Here is a 25068-nt window from a genome sequence, read left to right as displayed (position 1 = left end):
TCTGAGCTTCCCAGGATTGGGCAGAACAGCACTGATGAAAAAGTACTGGTAGATAATAGACTGCATTATGATTCAGTTTGCTGCATTCCCGGGAATCCTGATCTTTGGCTTTCTCCTTCTCACTCATTTCAAAAGCTTAAAATTCACCACTCTCTTATAATGAACTACATGGCAATTACCCGAAAAACACTGTGATACACTAAAAGTATTGACCATATGGTATTGTGAGATATTGCAGCATCTCAGGGTTTTAATGACTACCGCTGTTTATAAAAACAGAGCACAGCTCACAGCCCCATGCCTGGTTTGCAGATACGTAACGTGCAGCCTCAGCGGTTAAAGGTCTATAGCCTGGAGACAGTAACGCCAACCTGCTCGCACAGAGGTTGTGGAGTACCTGCACCAGCCACTCTCCCGAAAAAAGCCAGTGCCTGATACCTGAACAAGGGCTGCTAACGTGGCACAGAAGGTGTGGAAAGACAGAAAGGGGAGTGCCTGGGAATGGCTGTTCTGGGAAACGAGGGGCCAACAGCCACATATGTGCAGCTAAGTGGAGAGATACAAATGGGAGCCAGTCCTTGTGGCACTACTGGGGACTCCAAGCGCACTCCTACAAGTACCCATTGCCTTTCATCAACTCAAGGGACCAGAGTGATTCCTTGCCATTAATGTTGCTAGTGAGACAGATCGACTGGTCACCAGCTACATCAATTCAAAATTTTTCTCTGGATGTTCCTCTAGAGGTAAAAATGCACATCTGGTTCTGATGGAAAGCAGAGGAAAACATTTGGGGAAGTGAAGCCCTAGGAGGAGGGAAAGATGGAGCATTGGAAGGACTTTTCTCTTGTAAAGTGATCTACATCAGCAGGTGAAAGTCATGTTCAGGGATAAAATATTTCAACCGATTTTGGAAGCACAAAAGCTAAGGGCAACAGAAGTAGAACAGACTATCATCATATCTCTGCGTATACAACAGACAAGAAATTCAAAATATTCAAAGCTGAACTCTCATATTGAAAAAAACCACACCAGTATTTATTGGTCTCTATGGTCAAACTACAGTAACTGCTGTTTTTCTGTTATTTTCTTGTGCATGAATAAGAAGCATGAAGTATCATTTTCCTATGGGAATATATAATGTCAGAATTAAGGCAGTGGAGCAGTAGACTGGTGTGAGGGATATGATCTCTCTCACTTTCTAAGTATCACAAGGAAACTGGAGGATTAGAGAGGGGGAAAAATGTTTTTTATGTCTAGAAAACTCTAGGCAGTGTGAATAATTACACGTGAAGAGTTAGCCAAGGAAGATTCTAGATTTACATCTCCACCAGTAATGGTGCTAAGACAGAGTGACAGAATTGTCTCCACTGGATAAATTCATAGGCAAATATTTTCCACCTGTATTATTTAGGTAGGGGGTCAAGCTATGTTATCAGAAGCAAAACTTTTGGCTTTAAAATCAATGATGGACATTTATGGAATTTATTTATACAAGGGTAGAGACTGCTAGGGAAAGTGACAAAGTGGGGGATAAAAATTTTACATTTAACCTTTTTTTTAATGTGAGCAGTGCTGTCCCTTGCTGATTTTAACAGACTTTAGTAGCAAGAGCTTTTCTGGTTTATGTATGTTTATAATTTTTAGTTTTTAAAGCCAGCTGTAGAAGTGAAGAATATGCGCAAATCTTTTTCCCTTGATAAAGTGCACTTGCAGGTAGAATAACAATTTCAAAGAGGACATTGAGATATGCAGAGAAGGTCAAATCAGTGTTTCTGTTTGTATATATGTATTAAAGGACAAGAACATTTTGTTATTATTTTCTAAAGAATAGCTGAAAAGCCTCATGCAATACAAAAGCTCAGCTTCCAAGAAACATCAAGACAACAAAGAACAATAAAACCTATCAGCCCTGTTTCATCGCTGTAGATATTGTGATTCATTTTCTCCTATTTATTTTAAATTTCATTTTTAAATGCAATTAAAATGCGCTAAATATTTTAACCTGCTAGGGGAAACAAATAATGACGATCGTAAAAATACAATTCTTTAATGACTTGCCTAGAAGAGCAGAAAACTTGGGGAATAAACCAAGGGTTCTGTACAACCCAGCTTCAGGGTCCTAACCTGAACACCATCCTGCGGAAAGTAATCATTATATGCAAAGCGGTATCATTTTTCACCTTTGTAAAGGTGGAGATATAATATCAAGCATTTGGAATTAACCTAACCCTTCAGCACGTTAAATGGTCAGACTAACAATATTCCATAGCAATTTTATACTATGAACACAAGATCTGTTTTCAGCTTTTTCACAGCATCTGAGCAGAATACCAGCTACTTCAAATTAGATGCATAGAAATGCATGTATGATCCAATTAAGTTAACGTGTTGTGAACAGATTTACAGCCTATATAATTTTACATAGACAGTCTGGAATTGAGAGTTAACATATGACAAAGCAGAAAATATCCAGGAATTGACTAATACAACAATGCCAGAAGTTGGCTCACAAGCTAACAGAGCTGCCGTGAGCTGTCTGCAATCCTGTATTTATACGAAGAACTTCAAGCACATGCTTTCTGATAAATCACCAAACAGGACAGGTTCCTCTGCGTGGGGTGTCGAAGCATGGCTTCAGAAAAGCACAACTTGACTTTGAAGCTCAAAAGACTGGGATAAGCAGTGAAAAGAGATGAACTTTCTACTCTCAAATTAGGATTTTTCTTAGTGCATTTAAGTCTAACTACTCAATCTCACATTTAAGAAATTGCACACCAGCTTGACTATTTAAACTGCTGAGCATGCAGCAGCTTGCATTTAGTTTTACTGGAGGTGGGAAGAACTACATGTTCTGGAAAGTCAGGCTTTGGGTTTCCTCATGAGAGATTCAGGAGGCTAAACATTATTTAAATATTTTGACTGTGGGATGTTGGCCCTCAGAGCATATCCTGCCAGAAAAATGGGAGCGTTGGCATTTTTTCCAACCCAAAAAGCAGTTTTCCATATTTGAAGAACTAGAATTTCAGAAAATAGGAAAAGTTCTTCTGTCCAAAGGCAAAGATTTCTCTGATTTGAGAGCTCACACTGATGTATCCCCACCATAACGGAGAAGTATTTTATAACTACGGCCAAAGTAGCATACAAATGAAAATAACATCCTGTAGGTAACTTTGTTTCATAAGATTACTTTAGAATTTCAGAGCTAAAATTAGTAGAAACAGTTGAAGGCAGTTACACTAAGAAAGAAACAAAACTCTTTCACGCAAATCCTACAGTGGTAGAATACCAATTTTTTGAAGAAGAAAAAAGTAAACAAAGTAAATCACCCAATTTGATTGGTTTCTCAGCATAATAAAGTGCTGAAGCAGCACAGTGGAGGATTTGCTGGACAATTTTCTACACTGAAACTGTCAATTCATTCCACAGCTTAGCACTGATGGATATTATGGATTGGTATGGATTGCACTGCTCCAACCATCTGAAAGGTCACTCGACAAACACAGCAGGAGTGACCTATTGTTCTTGCCATTGACAATCAGACTGCCGTTTTGACAAGTCTTTAAACTATCACAAATCTTTTCTTCAAGTATTACATCGAAATGTTTATCTTTGCTTTGTGGCACAATTAAAAGCTGGCATCTTAGGAGTTCACTGAAGCAGTCTTAATACCTCCTTTGGATCACACTTGCAAAGCCATGGAAGCCTGAGAATCTAATAGTGAATGGATCACCCCTGACATCTGTCAACTATACCACTGAGTATAATCTTTTCAGTTCCATTTTCAGATCAGAAGGTGAAAAGAACCCAAGCTATTATCCCCAGTGTACAAATATGTTGGACTACTTCCCTTTCTCACCAAAAGACCACTGTTTCAGCTGAAAATGAAGCTTCACTGCTCCAAAAAATCATGGCCAACAAAAAGTGATGGGTTGAAACTATGACCTATTACTTTATGGAGGAAGAAGAAAACCATACAAAGATGTAGCATCAAAAAATAAGTAAGTAACTTTTGTGTTACATTTTGGCATTTCATTTTGTGTGCACAAGTTAAGAGTGGATTAAAAAACCCCACCTAAATCCTAATTTTAGGTTTATAATCTTAAATGTGATAATTGCTGCAAGAAGGATACTTCACAAATGAATTTGTCTAACACTCAGCCTCTCAGAAAGATATATTTCATGCCTACCTTTAGCTCCAACTTCCTCTCTATTTAAAATAAAGAACTTTAAAAAAGCATAAAGATCTAAACAAAAAGTCATAGAATCACTTAGGTTGGAAAAGATCTTCAAGATCATCGAGTCCAACCGTAAAATATCAAAGATCGGTTGTGAAATCAATTTCCTGAGTACTTACAGACTACAATCACCTCTCAAACAGGAGTGATTTTAGACTAACATAGATTAAAGATCTGACTAGGAATAGTTCCAGCCCCTTTACTTCATTATATGAATATAAGATGCATGTACAGTTATGTATAAATGTGTAGCATACACCTAACCCATTTCTTAATACTATTTATTTAATGCAAACAGCCAGTAAGATTTTTGGTACAAAGGACACTTTGTACCAGTAACAGGACGCTTACTAAAGAAATGTTCCTTAAAAGGACATTAAAATTTCTCTTCTGTGCAGTGATAGTTAACAAACATCCCTTTCTCTATCCTCTCTCCCCCAAGAAAAAAATACAATTACAGCAACATTCACGAAAACAACTCCTTACTGAAACTCTCGGCTATACTGATCCAATTGCTCTCTAAGGCCACTTTATGTACTAAATAATGGTTGTGGGAAATACTAGAATGTAACAGATCCCTCAACTGCTGTGGAAAGCTTTTCACTGTTCCTGCAGAGGGGACAAGTCCATTTTTAGCATGTGGAATTTCCTGAACAGGTTTTGTTATTCTTATAAAATTCCAGAACATACAAATTTTGTTTTGCAAAATACAAGCTTTTCATTTTGCTCTTACATTTCAGATAAACTTGTTTGGCTTGAACAGGTCTAACAACAACAATAACAACAAAAATGAAACCAGTATATTTTGGAGTTGAAATGCTGAGGAGGGCGAAATCACTGAACCAAAATCCGTTTGCTGCAGATTGAATGCAACGTAATCCTGGTACAAATGGAAATGTTTCTTTAGTTCAACTCAATCAGCTAATTCTCTTTAATGATCAACTCATTCTAGATTAGGAACAGGAAAAAAAGCATGAAAGCTTATTCTCTTTTTCTCTATGACTTTGGAGAAGATGACATCTAGTTGTACTCAAACTGCTAAGAATGTAGTGAGGAGTTACCAGTTAAGTTTTCAGAATACAGGTAGTACATGCTTTGTGTAATGAGCTGGTTACCATTAAAAACTAAAATTATTTTGATAAACTTATATTTTTTAATTCAAACCATTTGAAGTAGTTTCATCTAACTCATTGCGAATTTTTTCTCATCGTTTCTGAGCATTTCTAACAGCATCCCGATGTTTAGCTAAAAGCATCTTGCCCAAAAGTTACTAAAATTGTAATAATCTAGTATATAAGAAAAGTACCTTTTGTCCTTCTGGTATCAAAAATGGTAAAGCTGAACAAATCTATGCTAAATTATATTTGTGTATATGGAGTCCTCTAGGACCAAGAACCTTTGGACAAATGACCTTCTTCAGCAAGTTTCATTGAAGAATAATAGACATAATTTGGGGAAAAACCCATCAGTGGGGACTAGCTAGGAAGAAAACCAGATAAGATGACACAGTGAAGAATCTACATGCTGTGAAGACTGAAAGTCAGAACATCTCCCACTACATAGACCTGTGAAAGCTCTAAGCTCTTAGAGAATTTGAGCCAAATAAGTCTGGATGGCCAAGGGAGATGGTGTCATTAAGACACTGTTGGATGTAAAGGTGCCTTCCAGACTGATGCGAGTTAAAACGCCTGGGGGAAGTAGCGCTTAGCTGCGGAAAAAAATAGCTTCTATTGCTTCACATAGCATTCATAGGCAGGAACCAAGAGGTGTGGTTCAACTCAGGTATCCCATCAATTTCTGGTAGACTGGTTTCAAAAACACAGAAGGAGACTCCTGAGTGCCCCCTTGGCAAAATCAAATAGGAATGCATCCTACCTGAAGGACTAAGGCATGACCTAGACAAAAAGCTGTAAGAATATTCTAATAACTGGCTTTCTCCTGGAGCAGGTTCTTGAGAGTAGTGAGCCTGCTACAGGAACCACTCAACAAAAATGAACATTACAGGGGAACAACTGAAAAGGGCAATGGCAAAAGCAGTTTAAAACTGGTTAATTAAATCCAAGGCACTTGGTCATTAAAGAACGATTAACAGTGGTTATTGGCACACGGACAAGTTAACAGAAGTATGAGGACCTCAAATCACTCGGGACTTTCCTTAAAGCAAGTATTCCAAATCTCCCCAAAGGTCTTTTCTAAACTCTAGAGCTGAGTATCTTTAGAAAGTGACTAAAATTTAACACTAAAATGGTAAAAATAAAACTCAGGATGGGACATGATAGCAATGCAAGGATCTGTTAACATAACTCTCATCCCCACCATGTCCTCACAGGTGAGCCCTTTCCTTCAGCACCTCTCATTCCAGTAACTAAGCAACTTTTATTTTCTGCAGGGTAATCTGAGTCCTTATGAAATATATTCCTTCCATTATCTCTGAGGAGTGCGTGTTTGTTCCCTACTTCTTGAGAAGTCTCTGTCTCTGATGTTTGCAGGCTGCTGAGCCTCAGTTTTCACTCTCCTCTCTTCAGCCTGTCCCTTCACGCACTGTATAAAATCTCTTCCCCCCACATGGCATCCTTTCTTCGTGCTCCCATCTTTCTCAAGTGTAGCCCCTGGGAGAAGGCGAACAAGAAGCTGTCTCTGATACCCAGCCACATGCATTTCAACGCAACAGGGTGGTAAAACCACACAAACCACAATCCTATTGCCTTCAATCCCATTAATAAATTTGAGACAGTCAAAAGAATCAATCCATGCTACAGAAGTTTGTGTCTCAGTTTCTCTATAATGCTGGGCAGAGGTTTGTAAGCCCATCCTACAAATTCCTAATTTCTCACAGAAGATGAGTTGGGATCACTAACCAAATATAATATCGTTCTCGCAGGGGGGAAAGGAAACCAAAAGTGCCCACATCGTTCTAAAGTCCCAAATGTTCCTGTAATAAACTGTGTACCACTAGGAGAAAAAAAGCTGTCTTTTGAAAGTATTGTATTAAATGTCAAATTCATTAGTGACATGACCTGAAATCATTAGGTCCTCCTTTCTAAACTAGCTGCATATGTGATGGTTGGATTCCTATATGTGTTATTTTCAGATCAAAATGAAACCACAGAGAAAATATTGTGCTTTATTATTGTGTGTCATTTTTTGAAAGAATGACTCAGGCATTGATATTTAGGCTACTTTCAAGTCAAATATTTAAAGCCCACATCCTAACCATAAGCACACTTACTGACATATTGGAAGGTCACTGGAACATGAGAAGATAGAGAGAGGTCTAAGCAAAAGACCTACAAACTAAATATCTTCCGCATTGGAGGAAAGGCAACTGTAAGAAAATGGAACTGTTTTCTTGTATTTTCATCAAAGTACCAAACAGGTTCCAAACAGTTTCAGATGTATTAAAAAACAGGCCTGTGGCATTTTCCTCTTGTACATTCATATTTCATTAGGTGCAATGACTTTATCTTTTCTCCAGCTAAAAATGCCATTCAAATTGGCTGTTATACTTACTCTTTCACCGTCACAATATAGCCGTATTCTTTCTCCTCTGAAGACTTCACTTCAAGTTGCAAGCCTTGTCCCATACTTTTCTGAGGCTCTTTGTAGGAGTTTCCATCCTGCATTAAAGTGTTCTTAATCCAGTAGTGGATCTCACTCGGGTCTTTGGAGTCAGATTCACTGTTCTTTGCAGCTGTCAGTTCCCTTGAGAAAGTCTCACTTTTTACATTTTCCACACCAGCATTTATTTCTTCTGAGGAAGAAGAGTCAGTGTCTTCCGATTTCTTGGTTTCTGTCTTAGTAGATTCTTCAGGTATAAGGTCTTTAGGCTTATTTTCAGGTAACGCATTCTCGTTCAAGAAGTTAACTAGTTTTGCAGTGTTCTCCTGTATTAAAAGAATATTACTATTTTTAAAAGTAAACACAGGAATGTTATACTGAACCAAACTTGGACATAATCTTTCAAACTCATATTGATATGGTAGACTCTATTCATACAAATGTTGCATGGTAATTTTCTTAATTTCTATATGCTGCCAGACTATGTAAGAACATAATGTTTATTCAGTAATAATAAAAAAGCATTTAATTATGCCACTGTATTTTTCAACAGTTTTAATAAGGGCAAAGAAATTCTATAGTTAACAGTTACATTCTTCTTCAAATATCACAGAATCCAGATAGCCTTTTCTCTGTCTTGAACAGCTAGAAAAAAATGCTGGTGGTATTTTCATAGTGTTCATTTTCATGTGTCTGTGTGATTAAGTATTGATGAGAATAAAAATTTGTTATCAAGTAAGTTAATGAAAAGGAGAAATAATAGAAATATCCATCAATATGCCTAAGTGTTAGGACTGGAAACATGCATACCTCTTGCTTCTCACGAGTCATAACACAGGAAAGGGAACAGATATTATGTGACAAATTATATTTCACTTATTCATCTCTAGAAATTGTGACAAACTGTTTGTGAGTGAGCCACTAAGCTAAACATATGATCACAGAAAAAAATCTGTCTAATAAACCAAAACAATAAGCAAGTGAGAAAAAGTCAAAACACATGCCTGGAACAATTCATTAGTTAGTTTCATTACATAAGTTTATTGCAGCCAAACATTTGGGAGGAAATGATGGCTAATGGGCACTTTGTGCTCTGTGTCACAATATATTTTTTTCTATCACATCCCCTATTCAAACTGTCACTAAGAAACCTATACATGGAGTCCTCTCTAAGTCTACTGTGAATGTAGCACTTCGTTCCTTGAAGAATTTCATGTGTGTGGTTAAAGCTCCTGCCACATTGTCCACTTGTGTGTTTTCCTTGCTTGGTAGAAGGGCAGCTACTAAAGAGATTTTACTGAACACAAGAGGCTTTGCCCATTTATGAATCTCAGCTGTTAGCTTTTGATGGAGTATATAGTAGGAGAAGTTTCACGGCTGTTTTTAAGAATATTTCTTTGAGATTTTTCTGTTCCATGCAACCCAGAAAAAGAAAGATGAATATACCCCCCAAATGGCTGAATGTTGGACATAAGTCTATAGGATATGATTCAAAGCAAATGAGGAATATTGTAAAAGTAATCTAGATTAAAATCCCAAATTTTAACCACCTAGGCTATGAGATGTAATGCCTAGTGCTTTTGAAATACCTCTGATATTCAATGATTTGGAGGAATTAAAGGTAAAGTGAAAAAGTGGAGAATGACAGATCCCATGAAAGGAGAGGAAATTTCAAACCCTCCCACAAACACATGCCCTCAGAGTGAATACGTTTACTCAACTTCTTCTGAAAAACAGAAAGATTTTCTGAGCAAGGATGCTTACGTCCCCCAGAACTAAAAGGCAAAGGACAGGTCAAAGAAGAAGGGTGTTTTCAAGAACACCTCAATACTCAAAATTTACTAACCTGAGGAAAAGCCTGAATTTGTCTGAACTTTGGGATCTGTTATGAATTCTGTCTATTCATGAATGATAGAAAGGCAAAACAGGACTTGATTTTGGTTTTTTGAACTCCAAAACTCATTTTGGTTAAGGTTTAAATAAATGTTCATTTAATATTTCAAAGCATCAACAACAACATGCCTCTGCTGTGATATTGAATTATATCCACACAAAACGCAAAACAAGTCTTACATTTCAGAAGTGTGTTTTTGACCTTCACTGCTTATAAACCTGATATTCTGAGATGGAATACTTGTTTTTTTAAAATACTGGTACTCTACCTCTTTATCAATTCTGGCACTGGCTTCACGCACTCCATTGTCTGTAGGATATGAAAAGCACAAATACGTAGTTATGAAGGGAAAACATCATATATGAAATAAACACTGCTTATAGGCTGCTTTGTAGTGGTGGCCTTTTCATGCAATTTAAACATTAAGACATCAAAGCTGAAAGGGCAGAGTAAAGAGCACTGTATAATTCAGTATTGTTATTCTAAGCCCACTTCGATAGCAAATTAATGCAAGATCAATAGGCAGAGTACTTCAAGAGCCAATGTAATAGTGTTATTTTGCTAATTAAGTGTCCAATCTTCATATCAGTTTATCAATATATAAGAAAAAAAGCAATAAAATGGCTCTAGCTAGCTGAATGGACATTTACGTTAAAGAAAAAGGAGACATATACATGCCTCATATGCATTTTGGTGGAAGATGACTTATTTCAATTGATATTGTCTACCAAAATCATGTTACAGTTTAACTACAGTGATAATATGCAGTCACATCATTAACCTCAGTCAAATAATGCTGGCTTTTTGGTTTATGAACTGAGTCTTATTCATTTCTCTCAGCATGATTCAAGACAAACCCTCAAGTCTGCTCATTTTAATCTACAAAAAGAATTGGCAATTAAAATAACCAGAGTATCCCTATCTAGTAAGGATTTCAGTATATCACCACGAAAAAAGACAGTAAGTTAAAATCACTGTTTATGACTTATAGCATATTGTGCTGGTTTTGGCTGGGGTAGAGTTAATTTTCTTTATAGTAGCTAGTGTGGGACTGTGTTTTGGATTTGTGCTGATAACACAGGGATGTTTTCATCACTGCTGAGCAGTGCTTACCCAGAGCCAAGGCCTTTTCTGCTTCTCACCCACCCCACCAGCGAGGAGGCTGGGGGGGCACAAGAAGTTGGGAGGGGACACAGCCGGGACAGCTGACCCCCACTGACCCAAGGGATACCCCAGACCATATGACACATGCTCAGTATATAAAGCTGGGGGAAGAAGAAGGAAGGGGGGGATGTTCGGAGTGATGGTGTTTGTGTTCCAAAGTCACCATTAGGTGTGATGGAGCCCTGCTGTCCTGGAGATGGCTGAACACCTGCCTGCCATGGGAAGTGGTCAATGAATTCCTTGTTTTGCTTTGCTTGCGTGCACGGCTTTTGCTTGAGTTATTAAACTGTCTTTATCTCAACCCACGAGTTTTCTCACTTTTACCCTTCCAATTCTCTCCCCCATCCCACCGGGGGGGGAGTGAGCAAGCAACCGTGTGGGGCTGAGCTGCTGGCTGGGGTTAAACCACGACACATATGTTTTTAGTGTCCTAGATATCATAACATTCCTAAAATAGAGAACGGGTGAGTGGTAACTTATGTCTTACTGTGGTATCAACTCCTTAATGGCAATTACTGCAGCTCCTGAATCTGCACCACCAGGAAAACACGTGTCCAGACAGAAGCAAATAACCATAATAACTCTTTTATTTCCCTAAGCAGGAAAGGGAAAGTTTTCTACCTGTACCTAAGACTTTCTTCTGCAAGTAATTGCGGTACATTGAAGAATAATTATCTGTAAAACATAATTTTTATCCCTATATATCTTGAAAAACATTCTTGGAATATAATAATTTTTCTTTATCATTTTGCTTAAACATCTCATTTTCTTTCGAGAAAGGGAAATTAGACCACACATAAAGCAATTTGTATTTTAATATAATTGGGTATGTAGGTTTATCTTGTTTGTGAAGCTGAAAGGCCAAGGGTTCACAAACAGATGCATTTTTGGTAAATAAAGTACCTCTTGTCAAAAGAAACCAACAAAGCTAAAATTCTGCAGCCTTCAGCGAAAAATACAGAAATTTTCCTCTTGTCTTCTTTAAACCTGATTTTTAAAAGTCTAGCACTAATGTGAAACAATAAAGGAAAATTAGGGTAGCTATCTTTTGATGTACTTAACTATTAGAATGAATACCTGGTATATTAACACTGTTTTCCATTAATTCATTCTGAACCTCTGCCCTTCCTTGAGCATCTCCTTTCTTTATTTGTGCTTCTGTTTTGTCTTCTTTAGTTTTTCCAGCACCCTCTTCTGTTTCTTCCTGAATGCCAACGGTTTGAATTGCATTGGCGATAGTATCAGCAATCTCATCCAGTTCTGTTGAGCTGAGATTCTCCACATTCACTTGGTGTTTCTCTAGGTCCTTCAATACATCTTTAATAAGTACCTCTGGATCACAAAACAACAGAAGCACAAGATTTAGCTGCGTACATGAAGCATGTGTGCTTGTATCAGTAAGTATCTTTCATTTTTCCTAAAAGATATCTTTTCCTTCATGGAGAGTGTTTTCCAAAAGAGTGCATACAGAGTCATGCTGCCACCTTTACAGAAAACACAGTAATATAAATGGATGTTAGAGTTTATAACAAGAGAGCGCAAACAACGCTACCGTTTATTAGAGATCAGGTTTCTTTGGTGATTTGTTTTTTGCAAGGTAAATAGCTATATAGAGCTCTGGAAAAAAAAAAGTCAGATATTTTGTCTTTCAAAAGGCTCCTCTTCAGTCAGAAGTGGATATGGATATATGTCCATTACATACATGGATATGTAATGAACAAATCTTCTAAATTGTATTGATTTCTCTTGGAAAATATGTATTTTGTCAAAAGTGAACTTTACTGGTTTGGTTTGTCAGCTGTGAATGTTTTACCGGTCACATTGAGGAAAGAAATGTTAAGATGATGTTCCGGGCCAGGAAAAGCAAATGGACTTACTTTTAGGGAAAACAAAACAAAACAAAACAAAACAAAACTCCACAAAAAAGCCAAAACCAAAACAACAAAACAACCTTGATGTGAAAAAAGTTTTGAAGATGAGGAAATTCAAGGACAATGGATATTAAAGGTGAGTTAGATAATGTAGCATAACAGCTCTTCAGGGAAGGTACTTTTCTGACTGCATGTATCCTTCAGTACCATTCTGTGTAACTCTGAAAAACTCGGCCTAACGTCCCTTGGAGGATGAGATGCTAAATGTAGGGCTTAGTCTAGCATACCAAAACCATTTTCAATCGTGCCTCTGTTCTGCTTATTCATGCTGATCAGGAATTTAGCATGCATATGCATGCAAGAAAACTCTTTTACATAGGTAGTATTGTGTAAGAGGAAGATACGGACTGCTTTCAAATCTCTGTTGAATGTATAGATTTATATATAAGCAGTTTGAAGGCAACATCCAATCTTTTTTCTTACGGTAACATTCTTCCTGTTAAGCCCTGTGGCTGGACATGTTCATTATCATCTGTAAACAAGACTTTGGGACCATGCTGAGAGCTTTCAGGTTTACATGAAAGTGAATTAAAAAGTAGGTGCACAAAGGGGAAAACACTACCGGAAAAAAGGCTAAAGAGAAGGTTTTGCTTTTCACAGCAAAGGAGGAAGAAGTAGTTAGAGACTAGGAAATAAGAAGAAGATGTAGTTAGAGACTCTTCTGCTCCAGGGAAGAGGCAGCAGAACACTTGTGATTTTGCAGGGAGACAAGAATCAAGGATTATTTGTCATTGGGAAAAAGAGGCCAAGACCTTAGACATGTCTGTCATTCTTTGGCCCCCGCAGTGTTAGCTGAAGAGGTTAGAACCTGCAGCTGACCATCAGCTTCTCAATGCCATTTCAAGGCAGAGATTAATTTCCTCTGACCTGACCCATAATTCACCAGCTAAACTAATGCTGTTTTCCCTAAACTAATTAGTCAATATAAACCAAGATAACTTAAGCAGCTTAAATAGTAGGTTTACTGTGAATCAGAGGGGTTCGGCACATGGGGAAGGTGGTACTTTGATGTACTTGCTTTTCCAGGTTAAAAGGATACATCTTTCCAATAATGCCCCATGATGGTGTTACAAAATTCTACTGATTTCATTATAATATTCAGCTGAGGTTGTATGCTGTGAACTTCTGAAATTTTCTTAAACATAGTTTTAAACACACTTAAGTGCTACTATCAATAAAGAAGGTAAGTTAAATCTATGATGCTGCTTCAAACTATGGCAGCCAACAAAGATTATGGTACCATACTGAAATAGCAGAGTGCTTTCTACAGGAAAGAAAGTGTTCAGTAATGAGAGTCTAAGACTTAATCTTATGATCTATGGCAAACTCTCTGAGATATTTGGAGGCAGCAAAATTAGGACTGAAGTTTGATGGAAGCTGAGTAACACTTCACAGAAATCTTTGAATACTTCCCTTTCTGCATTTCATTGTATTGTACCCATCCCCTGTCATGAATTTAATATTATAGTAAAAATATAATGACCAAATGCTTTTGTTTAGGAAGGTAATCTACAGGAGCAAATTGATCCAAACTGCAATAAAGTTTTCACTAGACTTGATCAAACTGAGTTCAAGAAACTTTTTCAAGAAACACAACAGCTACCAGGAAGGTGGCCATTTGGAGAAGACGTTACACATAGCAGCAATGCAGGAAATTAAGCTGTAAGAATACCAGCACTGCCAGATTACTGGAAAAGCCTTGTGTCTGCATAGGTATAATTTCTGTTCTTATGTTTTATAGAACTATTGGGCAATAACCTGACAGAAAAACCTGAATTATTGAAGCAGAGCTAATAAAGTCAGCAAAGAAAAGGCAGAATATATGTCAGTTCCAAATCAAAACTAAAACTTTTCAACTAAATGCATAAAGAGACATTGCAAGGCACACCACAGTAGGAAAAAGTGTTCTTGGAACGCTGTTTGATTACCTGACATCAGTGCGCCTACAAAAAAAAAGAAAACTGTGATGACTTCAGTGACTTTTTTTTCAAGAGTGTTTGCCATTTATCCACTGATGTGAATAACCCATGATGTGTAGCAGCTAACAATCTATGAATGAGATTTCGAAGGGTTTTGCAACCGTCTGGAATAATATTTGCAAATGTTCATAATTATTTTCAGTGCAGACCAAGAATCCACCTCTGTATTTCTAAACCCCTTGTAAATGTGGAATGGTCTTAGAAAACATCTCTGTCAAGAATGAAAGGCTTCTAAGTCACACTAACATCATTCATTAATATTTCATTTTAGGCAAAAGAAGAGAGAACATGCCCAAAACAGCCAGCTGATTAGAGCCTTGAACATGAGTTTCCCACAATCCAGGTTACATTTCCTATTAAAAGGTACTGACTGCTTTAGGATCACTTGCTCACTTTCCTACAATATTTTTGAAGCATTTTTTATTTATTCAACTTCAGAACAGAAACCACATTTCTCTTCCCTTGACTTGGAACCCTTGCTTTCTAGCCATAACACATTGAGGAGAATGTCATTCAGTTACTGTGATTTTCAAGCTATTAGGAAACATCTTACCAAGAAATTCGATTTATGAAAAAAAATTCAAAAACACTTACATGCCTAGTAGCACCATTTTTTCAAAATTTGGACTCTCAGGTTCTCAAGTTTACTCAGCATTAATGTTACTTAAAGTCCTGACAGTTTATCTATTTTCTGAGAAGGGGACCAAGATTCTTAAAATGCTTCAAAAGAGTGGTGAGTAACACTATGAAGTTTTTAGCAAAATGCACAGGGAGGTGTTTCAAGCAAATTCCAGCAAACAGCATAAAAGCAATTGCGTCATTGACTAAAAATTGTACAATGTTCATTCATTTATGATAAAAAAGCTAGTTCGAATTACACAAATTCAGCAGCAGATTCAAGTCAAAAGTAGCTCAAAATTCTGATCTGAAAAATCAGCAACCTGAGGTTTCTAAGCTGAAAGCAACTTTTGAACCTCAGAAAAATAATTTGCTTCTGCATTTGCCTGTTACATTTTATTCAAGCTAGTCACGGGCCATTACACCAATATTTGAAGACAAAAGGGAATTATATTTCAGGACATATATGATTAAAAGAGCTATATTCATGTAGCACTACTAGATTTTTGTCTATTTCTGTTGTTTCCCAGCCACCTGTCAAGACGAACTAATGAGCTACTCAACAACACACTGTCAATATTGCCTTGTCATTTCCATTCCATTTCATTTTTTCCAAATTATCTTAGCCAAGTCTTACCTCTTCAGTCCACTTCCACAGGTTCATAGTCAATAACAAAGCAGTCTCAATCTCAAACAAAATGGAAATGGGGGAACGGGGCAAGGAATCACATGAGAAAACATATGGCCACAGGCCCTACTCCAGATAATACTAAGAGGCTCACTGCAGGTCCTCCTAATTAATTAAATAAACGTGTTTCAGAGGAGCCTCCTGCTCCTGTGATGCTGCTATTCCTGCCCTGGTCAATGCCACCCGGGCACAGTTCATCCAACAAACTCCTAAATACTTGTGTCAACATGAGAAAAACTTAAGCATTATATGCTACCTTTACTGAACAACTGCAAGTGTGACCTAAAATGTCAGGGACCAAAGACGATAACCAAAGCTAGTAAGTATGAAGAACATCATGTTTTCAGTACACTAGGAGGAACAATCACCAAAATGTCTGTAACAGCCTGGTGAAATGGAAGTCTACACAAAGAGATTTGCTAATTTCCTGAGGTTACTGATATGATGTTAATACATGCCCATGTTAAATATGGATGCTTCCACTTCTTGTTATAGCACCTGTCCATGTTTGTATATCATTTGCATATTATTGGACAAGGCTGATACACAAATGAATATCAGTGCATCTATTTACAAACACCTTTGGGTAATTAAAGGAAATTATGATTAATTTATTAAAATCAGAAAATATTGTTGGAGAAAGACCAAAAAGCAGATGGGTACAGCAATGGCACATCACTTAAGCAGCACATGTACTCGAACATGCGTGTACCTGTGCACAGCCGTTATACTCTCCCACTGACCCCTTCTAAATAGAATCGGCAATGCTTGCCCATGATTCACAGGGCTTGTACTGCAAACCAGACTTCTCCCTTAGCTCCGGCTTCTGAACTGAACAAGACAAGTTGCCTTTCATAGTTGCCTTGGAACCATGATGACAGTAAAGGCACATATATCTTAGATGACGCAATTTTTAATATCAGCTTCACGAGTAGGATCCCCCTAGTTGGTAACAAGAGGAGCTTGCTTGACAGCCCAATGGTACGGCAGCAGTAACTTTGCTAGCAGTCCCACAGGGTGGTCTGTCTTCTTCTACCCCATCACCCCCCCTGACCACACATTAGCTATCCTCAGCAGCTGGGCGCCACATGGACTGGTGACCACAGCTTTGCAAGACAGAGAACGTACAAAAATATTTTTGCTTTACAAACGTGGACGTTTGTTATTTTTTGAAAAAAAGACATCTGAATTACTAATTTTGTGACCTTTCCAAAGCAACAGAGAGATGTATTCTGTAATATTTAATACACCAAAAATAAATAGACTAGAACATATCACTTAAAACTGAGCCAAATCCTAAATACGGCTGGTGCAGAAGGCAGATTAACCATTCCACTATAGCACAGTGACTAGAAAGGCAGTACCCACGCACATCATGCTACTCCTAGAGGTAACAGTTTCCAAATCTGATAGAAAAATAGCTCCGCATTTCCTTCTCTTGTATTTCTCCTTCAGGGTGCAGTTAGCTAATTTACCTGCCACTGTTTTGCAGCAATTCTCAGTGTTAATCTGCTCAGTACCTTCTGGATTGTTCTCCCAGTCAAGTTCCTTTGTCTAATCCTGTATCAGATGCAGCAGAGAACTGAGCTCATGTGACTGTACCCCATGCTTTCCAGTTCCTGAACAGTTCTGTGGTTTAGAGAGCGCAAGAGCATAACAACCCACAAGCATACAAAAATCCTGAAGCACCAGAGAGGTTGAAGAAAGGTTAAAAGCAGAAAGAGATGGCGTGGTCAGCCTGGCAAATCTGAATCCAAACCATCATCATTCCAATGGACAGCATTTTAAACAACGAATACGCTGGGGTCTGTCCTCACCACTTCCTTATGAGACTGTTAAGTGGCTCAAAAATACAAAGGAAACTGTATTATTTCCTACTCAAACGATTCATAATTTTATGTCTATGCAACATTTAAAAGCTAATGCAATGGAAGAAGTTCCTACAGGGCACATTATGTATGTGAAGTCAAAGTAGCACAACCCAATGAATTGTGAAACATGTTATTCCCTCTAAGTGTTAAGCATTTTTTTCCCAGTTGGCTCCTACCAGGAAAGGTGAAGTGGAACAGCTGGAGGATAATGAAACCAGCATGTGCCTAGTTTGTTTTGAGTCTAGCAACAAAATTGTCTAACCTGTGCAAGAGACTTACTGTGCCACCTGGATTTGATTTTACATTATAGTTCATTCCTTGAAACCTATTATCTCTGGGCATCATACCAAGAATGCTTTCACTTCTGAGCATCCTTTAGATTGCAAGCATTATCCTTCCTCTGCTGCAACTTTGACATTTCTGTGTGTTTGGTTTTTAAAAAAAAAAACCACACCAAAACAAATCAAAGAACATTAAACTCTACAGATGATAATAAGTACAGAAGGGATTCAAAGGAACCCTCTTACATATCACCAAAATCCATTGGGATAGTGGTGACTACAGTGTAACAGATGTAACTGCTTGGCAATGGCTGAGGATCAATTCTTTCATTTTTCAGGCATTCTGAACCACTGGAATAACATCAATAGTTAGATTAGTTTAAAGAAACAATAAAATGAGTGACAGTTATTTTCTAAACTCTACCTGATCCCCAGCCATGCCGTGAAGACCCATCTTGTCTTACAAAGCAGCGCTTAAAGGGTATCACAGGGTCCCGTGAGATGTTACACTCCATTTCCATTTAACTATTTGTCAAACTATCACATACAAAAGAAATCAGGATTGGGTCATTGTTAAACAGCATTAGCAAAAAAAGGTTAAAATCCAGCAAATGGGTTGTTTGTTATAGAATGTCCAGCCAAAACTAGATGTAATCCCACATTCCTGCAATATTCGGTGTCCATCTATCCACATAATTGACAGACTCCTCCCCTCTCTGTGTTCTGCACCAGAATTTATCTTAGTGTTAATTTCTGTGTCTAACTTTGAATTTTACCCATGGTCCTTGAATTTCTAGTTAAATACAGAAAAATGGAACAAAACCAGGCATTTCTATATTACCTATATATAGTGTGGGATGCATGCATAAAAACAGATTTGATAGCAAAGATGTACCCATAATTACGTGTTGTTTGTAAAATACTTTGAAAATATAACAAGTTACATAAATGCTACATCTTACTGAGTGCCATATATTTCTGCATGCATATGGAAGGTGGGTTGAAGAACGTGGGTAGATGTTTGCAGGGAAAGAGTAGTTAGAATGGTGAACATTATTACTGAGAGTATTATGGTAGATACAAATATGCCAATAGTAGGAGACATATCAGAACGTCTACTTTTTAAAAATTTTTTTCTCAAAAATGCTCAGTGAACATAAGAGAAACTTCAGAGAAGTTAAAATAAGTAAATATCGACTTTACCATCCACTACACTCAGAGGGTCCTTTGGATCATCCTGGGAAGCAGACTTACGATTCAGCATCTCAGGGGTTGGCCCCAGCACTCCGGATGCAGGTCTTGGCTGGAACAGCTTCTTCATTTTAAAATCTGCTTTTCCTTTGGCAAAATTTCCGTCAAAAGGACTGACTTGCGAAGGGTAGAATCTATCAGCATAAATGTGAGACCCTTTAGTCCTGCTCTGAGAGCTTTTATCATTGCTTTGTGCTGACAAGTTCCGAGTGATGTACGTATGCAGTGCCGCCATCAGAGTTTTTTGGTCAAGCCCCATTTCTGACTCTGGCGAGAACTTGTCTGGCTGAGGCTGGTTGAAGGTCCTTCCAAGGAGATTTTCCGTGTGCTGTTGACGGGATGTTGATGCATGGGCCAAAGGAGGTGCTCGCTCTTTGGGTTTTTGCATCATGTAGTACCTGATGGGATCATTATAGATGTAGCTCTAGAGAGAGTAGAAGGTGGAAAAAAGGACTGGGTCATTATTGCTTCGTGATGATTATTGTTATGCAGGAATCACAGGCATAACCCTTAGTGTTTTACCAGGAAAACAGTAATTAGAATCTGTAATGCATATGTAGATTGCAAACCTCAAACTAGTAAGTTTGCTTTAAAAAGGCACTATGACTTCGGTAAATTTTGTAAAACAGTTTATTAAATTATTAAAAAGCAAGAGAAAGAGATTAGAGAGAGAATGATACAATTCAAACTTGATGTTAACTATGTATGCACTATTTGTATTCAGTCGGACAAAGAAAATTTAGTAAAGCCACTTTCCCTTTGGTTTTTACGAGACTTGTGAGAATAACTTTTTTTGAAGTTACTTACCAAAAACTAACAAGTCAAATAAAAAGTGTCATTTTTTAAAGAACACCAAGAAAACAAAACAAATCTTTTGTATATATGAAAAACCTTGTTCTATTTTAAATGAAATCTCTTTTTTTTTTTCACTAAATTAAATCTCTAATCAATATGTCCTCTGACAGTATAAAGAAATGCAAAACCAGCATTTAAATTGGTTTTTAATTAGTTTATTATTTTTAGGTAAAACAACTCAGTAAATTAAACAAGAATGTAAAAAATGTTTCAATCAAACTAAAACCACATTTTTGTTGAAAAAGTGCTGGGAAAAAAGTGGAAAGGAGGGCTGGCACTAGAGTTTTCTATTTTCAGTTTCAGATTTTCAAGGATGCACCACCTGGGAATCTAGCATTGCAAGACAATATTTATTTTTTTTCATTGACCTTTTTGTTGTTGTTGTTGATGAAATTTAGTTTTGAGGACAAATTCTAAATTCCCCTTAAGGACTTTAAGCCTCTATCCAGCACATGAAACAATAAACTCATTAATTAGTATTACATTTACCATAATTTAATCCTAGAGATATTTTTCTTATGAGCACAACCTGAACGCAGGACTTTTTGTTTTTGACAAACCGGTTCCACCCTCCTAAATAATTTAAAAAATATTTTTTCTTCACTCCCTGCTAAATACAAATTTGAACAGAGAGGTTTACTTATATTCAGAATTATTCCAATTAGATTCTTTGTTTATAATTCCTTCAGGACATTGCTGAAGTTGCATCCCATACCATATGCGTGTTGAAGAATGAGTCCTGCTTTTCAGCTGCGGTTGCTTGATTAAACTGTCATACAAACCACATTAGAATGTGGGAAACTTAGGACAGGGATTATTTCAGCTCTCACTGCTATAAATGATAGTGGGTCACTGGTGTCCCTGTGCACTGATAGCATAATGGTTTGGGACAGAAAGAGCTGCAAAATACATATAGAGCGCAGAGACTATACACCTCAGAGGATAACAATTAGTAGAACTTGGCCAGAAAAATCATTATTTATATATTTCCTAATGGACTTTGTAAAGGCAAAATAAGTAAGGCTGATGAGCTATTCCAGAGATGAATAAAAACTTTTAGATTTTATCTAGTTCTTTATTTATGGACAATAATTTTGCTCTCCATCTGAACAATTTTACTTCTTCTGATAACAGTCAGCTGATTTCATAATATATATTCATAAATCTTGTTTTCCAAGGGGGTTATCCTCCCCCTGAGAAATGACTGAAGAGGTTCATTCCATGATTCCATATCATGATTTGTAGATTTATGGCTTATGCAACTTTATTACAGAAAAAAAGGCACTTTGGATTTTTTGGCTTGTGATCCATCAGTGCAAGGCTTTTGACTTCTGCAGGTGGTCTTTAACATAGAAACGTGTTTTGTTAATGCCAAGAAATTGGGCTAGAGTAAGACAGTGTCAAAGAATACAGAGCTAGAGATCAAGCAGCTTTGTGTATGAAAAATTTTAATGTCCCCTGGGAACTGTATCAAACAACAGCAATGTAGCTCTGGTTCAGTGCACCAGCTGCAGGGTATGCACTGCTCTGATCAACACCAAGAGGGGAGCCAGTTGTCAAAATACAAGTTGAACACTGTTTACATACTTAATAGCAAATCCTAGATGTGAAAAACTACTAGTCGAGTGTATTTATCTCTCAATTTCAACGGGTCTTTGCATGGGGTAATTAACTCTCTAATGATACTTACTCCCTCAAAGGAACTGCAGAGGATGACACAAAGCAGTCCCAGAAACACCAAGTAGTTTACAGAGAATTCATATAAACTGCCATTTGCCTTTCCCACCCCTGTACTCCCTACCTTGCCACCATTTGAAGGCCTTCTGGGTACAAGGGAAGGAAGCACAGGGAGCTGGGAAAGGGGGAAACATGATGGGGGGAAGAGGACATTGCCCATTCAGCCGTGGAAAGACACTAAATCAGCTCAATGCCGCTTGTGAACTATACCCTAATTTGGATCTCTGTTCTACATCCAGCTGCCTCTTTTGCCTCTAAAGCTTTACTAATAAATCAAGTCTTAGGGGGAGCAAAACTGCTAGACACTTTCAAACCACTTGTGAAAGATTAGGGTGAGGAGATGTGGGCTGGCTTTTGATGAGCTATTTAACAAGTCCAAATATCCTTTAACATTAAGAGATCTGTGATTTCCTGCTCTTGCAGACAACAAGCACACCAAGAAAGAAAACACAACAAAACCACCAAGTGATCGTACACAAATTGGATATAAGTAAGTGCCAGTCCTGGGCTCAGAGCTGCACCTCTATCAAGGAGCTGTCTCTCAGCAGCTTGACAGGTCACACTTCGGGTAGTAAGGGATGAAATATTAAAAGTTTTAATTAAAGTACATCACCAACAGCTCAGCTGTCTTCACAGGGCACTCAGATACCAGCCCATCTGATGTAGCTTAGTCCGACTTAATTAAAGGGATCTCACAGCTGTATGGCAATCCTCAACTTGGAGGAGAAAAAAATCCCCTTCCTTGCCACCCCCATCTCAAACAAAACAGCACAAAAAACATAAGTGCCAACTGAAATATGCAAGGTGAAATCCAAGTAAAATTGCAGCACAGATAAATACAACCCTAGACTATTGGTTTGTCTAAGTAGCATGGGAAAAAAAATAAATCTGTTTTTTACAGAAAAAGATAGGACAAAAATACGTTATATGTAGCTTAGAATCCAGTGACAATTTACATCCTAAGTTATTAATAACAATTGCAGAGCACTGTGATAATCTTACTTGAAGTGTTTTTGCAATCTAACCTCCTGAACATGGACATTGCTAGTTTGACTTACTTCAAGGTTAACTGACATCATCCATGATCAGTGAAAAGAAGAATCTGTAAATTCCCTTGCTGGTGCCTTTGGAGAAGCTGCTAACATCATGGAGAAACAGAGGAAAACAAGGAGCAGGAAAATTTTAAACAGAAAATGAGTTTCTGCATAGCTTAAACTGGATTTACATGAAGTACTGCCAGTAAGAGCAAAAAAAAGACAAACATTAAATGAAATGTGTGGAACTAAAAAAGAATGCTCTAGTTACCATATAGATGGTCTATACTGAATAGGGTTAGACTACAAGTCCCTATTACTATCAAGGAAAAAAATGTTTTAATAGGTAAGTTACTGTTCAATTTTCTCATGTCACTGATACATCTTTAAAAAGTACTCTGAATTGCTAAAAAACTCAGTTGAAAAAAAACTTATTTCTCCATCTGCACAGGATTTCCCTCTCTTTCACCACCTTTCAAATAAGCTATCTCAATAATTCACGCATTATCAAAAAACCCCCCACACTAACCTTTCTGAAGATGGAATTGTTGGGGCAATGTCTCGTATGGTTTAGGTATGTAAGTAACTGACATTTTCTGCATGAAAGTTCACAGAAGGGCACATTAAATTACACTGTGCAGATGCACTGTGTAATCATCTATGGACTACATGTTTTCTTAAAAAAGAAAAAAAAAAAGAATTAGAAAACAGGGCAACATTGCATACATACAACCCAAGGCACAGACAAATGCTGTTCAATTTATCCACCAAGGGGTAGATTGATTTGAATGTTTCACCGAAATGCAGAAAGAATGGAATTAAATTTATGACAAAATACTTCCTTTCTTGAGGATATATTCACTAAATCTTGAAGGCATATAGAGCTAACAAAAAAATCCCTTAGGAATGCCTAAAGAAGAAATCTTCCTCCCTCAATTTCATTTAGCTTTTTCTGTTTGATGCATTTTCAGATGTTAATTCATGTTTGCTACCACCTAAATTTGGTTGGACCATGATTCCACCTACAATACTTAATTTACTGTGCCTATTTGAGATAGTGGCAGTATGTTCTCTGAAATTAGAAAATAAAAACACAACAAACACTGGATCCAGGCTCTCCCTCACCAATCATGGGATAAAATAAAAGTTTCCAAAGGCTTCCAAAAAATGAAATGATCTCATACTTTAACTTGTGTGGAGTGAAAGAAGCTTAGCTTTTTCTACCAGAAGCAGTGTAGATACTCTGCGACCCACACACACTTGCCTCATGTAAACTCACTACATGGGAAAGACATGGACTCATGTGAACCCCTAACTAAACAGGAGCACAAGTGCCACTGCCTGCTCGCTAGATCAAAGTGTGGGCTGTGAATTTGTACACATCAATCTACCTTTACTTTGAGAGAAATCCAGCCAACAACGAAACCTGAGAGCCAAATGGATGTCATGGACTACAGTGCAAAAGTCCCTGGGGTGGAGGTGAGTAAGGAGTACAGCTGTGTCCTTAGAGCATCACAGCTAAAGTAGCCAGTCCCATGCCAACAAAGCCTTAATTCTTTCAGCTGATGAGCTGCTGTTCCCATACAGTGCTGCGCTGTCAGGAGGGTATCTTAGCGGCCTTCCAGCTAGGTTCAAGCCAGCTGAAAGGGGGAACTTTGCTTTACAAGCCTCTGTGTGCTATAGATACGATGTTATGCACTCTGCAGCAAATTCAGTGTTAGGTTTGTCTGAAAATAATAGGTAAAGCCAAAGAAAGAATTCAATTTTCTGAGCAATAGTGGAGCAAAAGCCTTTCTACCAGCTGAGAATGACCTTTTCACTTTCTATAGATAATGATATTATACCATGCAAGAAATCACTGCATGAGAACCAAGAACTTGGAAGACTAACTCAGCATCCAGAAACTGGTTAAGAGGCCAAACCAGCGCCTCCTGCATGATGGAAAAGCATCAGGCCATGATCTTTTGACAGA

General features: G+C 37.7%; 1 protein-coding gene across 1 annotated transcript in view; it reads right to left on the bottom strand.

Annotated features, from left to right (window-relative positions):
• PTPRN2 (protein tyrosine phosphatase receptor type N2) overlaps positions 1-25068 on the bottom strand; it is a 664689-nt gene that overhangs the window by 391978 nt on the left and 247643 nt on the right. Inside the window, 4 exon segments of the mRNA XM_069799855.1 lie at positions 7746-8119; positions 9956-9996; positions 11929-12183; positions 19423-19894. Coding sequence (XP_069655956.1) covers positions 7746-8119; positions 9956-9996; positions 11929-12183; positions 19423-19894 — 1142 coding nt within the window.

Source organism: Haliaeetus albicilla, chromosome 2 (genome assembly GCF_947461875.1).
Source record: "Haliaeetus albicilla chromosome 2, bHalAlb1.1, whole genome shotgun sequence".
Classification (NCBI taxonomy): Eukaryota; Metazoa; Chordata; class Aves; order Accipitriformes; family Accipitridae; genus Haliaeetus; species Haliaeetus albicilla.
The sequence above is the reverse complement of the archived record's forward strand: the minus strand, read 5'-3'. Positions and strand labels throughout refer to the sequence as shown.